Here is a 5597-nt window from a genome sequence, read left to right on the forward strand (position 1 = left end):
TCTGATTAAAATCATGTGTAAATATTTAATTCTTTCTCTAATTTTTAAAACAGGATTGAAAAATCCAAACATGGCGGCGCCAAATATGTCACTGGCTGAACTAGGCATGGATTCAATGATGGCAGTTGAGAATAAACAGACATTGGAGAGGGAATTTGATATTTTATTGACGGCACAAGATATTCGAAATCTCACTTTTGCAAAACTTAAAAAACTGACAAATACAACTCAACAAGAAAAGATGTACCGGGAAGCTAATGTAAATGATTTGGACGGTTTAAAAATATTGACTCGAAAATTTAACGATTCAGACTTGAGTTCAGACATTTATGTAAAACTCGCTACAGAGAGGAAAGTTGCTGGGAGTGAAATATTTCTTATACCAGGAATCGACGGGTGTGGAAGTGTATATAAACTGATAGGATCGAAAATTAAATCTTCGGCGATATGTTTGCAACATGGTATACTTAATATGCCGGGTGTTACTCGTTCAGTAATGAAATCAGCAGCATATCTTCTGCCTGTACGAAATTATACTATAATCTGTTTGAAATCATTATTTAAATAGCATAGGCGTCAAGATTCAAAACCTTTCCCATCTGAGGCACGTTCACCTGTTGATTGTATCATTTTTTATTATATCATTTCTCGTTTCTCAGCGCGTGGCGATTATTAAAAAGTTTTTTTGATTTTTATTCATGTTTTACCACGATCGGATCAGAGGATATCAAGTTGTTATTTACACCCACTTGTCCATAAACGTTGCCCCAGGCATAGATCTTTCCTTTATTTGTGAGCGCCAACATATGAGCACATCCACAGACTACCTTAACTAAAACGTCAATCTCTCATGAAGATATTCGATAATGTAACATTTTTAGAAGTGAAATCGCAGACATAAATTTTAAAAAATTTTACCTATTTTATCCGAGATTCTGATAATTTTGCGTGGGTATTCATAATAATGTTGCCGTTGGATTGAAATCCGGCCGTCCATATTATCGCCCCAATTATATATTATATTTTCATCAGTTACAGCTATGTTGGATCGATTACCACATGCGATATGAACAATATTCTTCTTCTCCAATCCATGTTTTACTTGTCTCACAATACCATTGAAAGTAGTTATGTTTACATATTGTCGTATATTGTCTTCCCAAGCATACACCTAATTTAAAAAAACAAACAATTGTTTAGCTTAGTGAATAATTATTATCGTTATCATTAGCTTAATTTTATGCTTACCTCTCCATCGGTGGTCAAAACGAGAAAATGAACATCGCCGCATGCAATGTTCACGATACGTTTCGTGCTAAAGCCGGAGACTCGAATAGGTGTGGACTTGACAGGTCCTCTCTCAGTGAAATTGTATTTATCAAATTTCCAAAAGTAAACCTTTAAAAAATAGTACAGTTGTAATATATTTTTTGATTTTTGGTATCTCATTTTATATTTATAATATTATATTTATGTATGAAAGCACTATTAAAGAAGATTTAACAGGAGATTAATAATAAAGTTTAATATTATTTCTCCCTAAATGCTTTTCTATTTAATAAATTTATATTATTGGCCATTTTCATACTTCTGAAAAATGTGGATGTTTTCTCACATTTTTAATGTATTATGAAACTAAGTATATGTGAGTGTGTAATTAGCTTTAATTTTTAAAATCACATCGAATATAAAGAATTAAAAATGTGCTGCAATCTCTGTTTTTCTTTGTTAATAAGATATTTTGACATTTTTTTTTCTATTTGTTTTCTTCTTAAGAAAATAAAAGTTACATAAATTTTAATTTTAAATATCTTAATTTTGAAAATATTTGTATGTTAAAATAATTATTATGGACAAATATCTGTATTTCTAAGCAATTTCTTTATTTAATAAAAATTTTAATTAATTAATTAATTTATTTTTGTATAGTATATTTTGTTTTCATACATATGTATATAGGTATAGTTTTCATTTCCATTTGTTTCCCCTAAGAAACGCTTAAAACTCAAATTCAGAAAACTATGAAACCTCATTATTCTATATTAATCTTATCTTTCAAGCAAGTTAAAATTTATTTATTCTCTCAGAAACTCAAATATGCCATCAAAGCATATTCAAAGAATATAAACTCTTTGATATACTTCTCCTTCTTCTGTAAGTGCCAGGGCGAAATACGAGCCGTGAGCAAAAGTCTTTATGTTTTTTCCACACAATTCTTCTATCTTTTTTAAGTCGGGAGCAATATGTTTGTCATTAGTGTTCGAACAATCATCTTCATTATAACGTAAATTGTACACATTCTTGTCCTTCATCAGAAATATAGCTGTATTACCTTGAAAATATTATGATATATTATATATATTTTAAAGGGATCTTGGGGAATATGGTCTCTACGGCATTGTGCTCGTCGGTGCCGTTTTCATATGGAAAGCTAGTCGGAAGCAAGCGTGTACGCGAATACCTGCACCGGCACTTATTTGGTCAACGAGCGACCTTTCAGGAATCCTCCGTGGCAATCGGCATTGCATCCATTGAGGGAGATGCCAACATCGCTTTGGAGCCGCATATAGCAGTTGCCCGGAAAGCGAAAGACTCGGGTTCGATTCCCGATCCAGCCACTTGCGCCTCATATATTTTTCTAGTCTGCGAATATTGTTTTCTAGCAATTACTCGTTAGGCTGAAAAATGCTCTCTCTACAAAATATGCATCAATGCCGTTGCATTTAATGGATCGATTCTGTCGCTCGTTGACCAAATGAGCATAAAGACATGTCCGACCTCCTCCCACATACATCCCTATCTTTCTCTGGTGTATACACACACACACACACACACACACACACACACACACACACACACACACACACACACACACACACACACCACCACCACCACACCACACCCCCCCCCCCACACACACACACACACACACACACACACACACACACACACACACACACACACACACACACATATATACACGTAACAATATTACATAGCGAAAATGACAATATAATGAAAAATGGTAAATTTTACGATATATCATAATCATGTGGATTTCTCGGATAAATTCCGTCTTTAGCACATGAAAGAACGACCAATGTTTAAGATCCATTGGGAATATCTTTTCCGCTAGAACGCATTGCAAGATCCTCTTCTCATATTTTTGCATCTCACTACCAACAATTTAATAACTTTAAATTTAGTTACCTCATTCAATTTGATTTGAATTAATTGTACTTCATCACAAGGTTCTTAATTATTTTCATCTATTATCTTGCCGATATCTGTTATTATTTCGACATCGCGCCATCGCCCATCAGTAACTTGTGAAAAGGGAGAGAAAAGCAAAGTTATCGAACTTACTCTTTTTCAGTTGTTTCCAAATTTCTCTTGTCTATATCTTCCGGGGAGGAAAATTTTTTCGATGAAATCGACATGATCAACATGAGAAACGCGATTTTGTGTCGACAGGGGTTGAAAAATGTCTTTTCTTTCTCTTATTCTCTCAAACAGAATACATTCGAAATGCACTCATTACTTTCTTCTCCGAAAGATCAAGTCAAAATGCATTTAGGATAATAAAAATAATTGAAAATGGATAAAAACCTACTCCTCTGCACCTTATGTTTTTCACTGTTTCTCTCTTGTTGCCATTTTATGACGATCACAATGTAGCGACGTGGCGAGAGCGTCTCGTATGATTACGTTGTGATCATCGATATATATTATAGAATGGACTGCTGATGGAAGAGGAAGGCGAGCCTCACGAGTAGAGTGAGCGCCAGAAAATATAAGGTCACGTTCCGTCTCTTTCTAATAAATCCTGATTGCTTGGTAAAAAATCAGCAGTATTTATCAATCAATCAGGCTTTATTAGAAAGAGACGGAACGTGCCCTTATATTATCTGCCTCTCACTCTACTCCTCGGCTCCCCTTCCCCTTCCATCAGCAGTCCATTCTATATGTCGATGGTTGCGATTGACCACAGCATCGACGAGATACTGTTAAAGACCGACAGCCTTCGGAAAATTTTGATGATATTACCGGCCGTTTTGATTATATTGAAGACCATTACAAGAGTTATTTAAATCATACAGGTATTTTACGTCATTCAACTATTGTTTTATTATCGAGGATGTATAAATTTTTTATGTACCTGTTTCAAAAATGACAAATTATGTATCAAATCATTATTTTATTATCGATAATGTAAAGATTGTATTACTTACAGCAGCACTTTGCACGTTTCTTTCTGGTCATGCTAAATCCCATAAGATCATTGGTCTTTAATAGTATCTCGTCGGTGCCACAGTCAATTATATCAATCTATGTTTATGGTAACCAGCAATGATTAACCAATTACAGAGTGCTATTTTGAATTAGGCAATTAACGACGGGATCAATTGGGTGCCATTCCCATGTCATACAAAAAATGCTATTCTTTTTTCTCTGTAAGAGTGGAAGGGGATGTATACACTTTTATTTGACGAGTTTCGCTTATTTCTTCGAAAGGATTGAGTATATTTTACCCAAATGAGTACTTTTACACGAATAATGAATAAAAATACATGTACATCTAAAAATATATGCAGGAATTAACAGAGAGATATTATTCCAACTTGAGAAACGTGCGAACAGAAACGTGCGTACTTCGCATATGATTTGTTGCCACATTGAACTGAAAAATATATGTAATATATATTTATATGTTACTGTTAGTATTTATAAATAAATTCAATCCTGTAATTTATTTCCTTAATTGCATATATAATTTGACAGAGATTTAAAATATATATAGCTTATAACGAAGATGAGATTATTCAAGTTCTATCGCGGTTATTTATAATTTGTTTACAATCTATACAAAACTTTGTTTACTCACAAAAATTTTCTTTGTCCACAATTTTTCTTTCTTTCGACATATGCGTTTGTCTGTGCACGATTCATATTGCTTAATCATTCAAGTGTTCATTAAATTAGTGCACAGTGAAAATATTAGCTATATCAATCGAATATAATTATTGTCAAAAAATGTACACATTCTTTTATAATACAGTTGATTGGCAAAATATATTTTCATAAAACGCAGATAACGTAAAACGTTATTTGTTGATATGACATTAGAAGTAAGTTTATTTATGTTTAAGTAAAATAATGATAACAAATATAAAACTTGTGAATTATTTTCTTATCATTTATTTACATTTTTCAGCGAATTATTTTCTTACCATTTATTTACATTTTTCAGCGTTTTCAAATAAAGCAATAAAATCAATCCGAGTTTCCTCTGAAGACTAGAATGGCTGTACTTGTTTAATGATGCTCTCGAATTGCTCAATCTGCTTTATTCAACAACGCTATTAAATACACATTATTATGCTAAGAAAAAAAAGTCAAAATATGGTACTTTGTATGGCGTTAAAATGCGGTACATGTTATAACGTCAAGAATCTGTGACATTACCGTCACTTTTATAAATATAAATTCTTGATAAATAAACTAAATGAATGAAAATTTATATCAGTTTTGATAAATCAGCATTTAATTGTTAAAGAATTGAAAAAAATGTTTAAGAAATAAATTAAAAATGTTTT

General features: G+C 32.6%; 1 protein-coding gene across 1 annotated transcript; it reads right to left on the reverse strand.

Annotated features, from left to right (window-relative positions):
* Positions 1-692: 692 nt before the first annotated feature.
* Positions 693-2312, reverse strand: LOC105255297 (RCC1 and BTB domain-containing protein 1). The gene is made up of 4 exons (XM_011264505.2): positions 2142-2312; positions 1249-1398; positions 919-1171; positions 693-832 (listed from the first exon to the last, which is right to left on the reverse strand). The coding sequence occupies exons 1-4, from the start codon at positions 2310-2312 to the stop codon at positions 693-695; spliced, it is 714 nt and encodes a 237-aa protein (XP_011262807.2).
* Between the last annotated feature and the right edge of the window lie 3285 nt (positions 2313-5597).

Source organism: Camponotus floridanus, unplaced genomic scaffold (assembly GCF_003227725.1).
Source record: "Camponotus floridanus strain SB8 unplaced genomic scaffold, Cflo_v7.5 scaffold154, whole genome shotgun sequence".
NCBI classification, from domain to species: domain Eukaryota; kingdom Metazoa; phylum Arthropoda; class Insecta; order Hymenoptera; family Formicidae; genus Camponotus; species Camponotus floridanus.

What these genes read in the sequence shown, in the direction of transcription:
- LOC105255297 (XM_011264505.2), bottom strand. Translation starts at nt 2,312, where the DNA reads ATGAAGGACAAGAATGTGTACAATTTACGTTATAATGAAGATGATTGT. An exon ending in TTTTGACCACCGATGGAGAG is followed by an intron (nt 1,172 to 1,248) that starts GTAAGCATAAAA and finishes TTTTTAAATTAG; the next exon opens with GTGTATGCTTGGGAAGACAA. An exon ending in CAGAATCTCGGATAAAATAG is followed by an intron (nt 833 to 918) that starts GTAAAATTTTTT and finishes TTGACGTTTTAG; the next exon opens with TTAAGGTAGTCTGTGGATGT.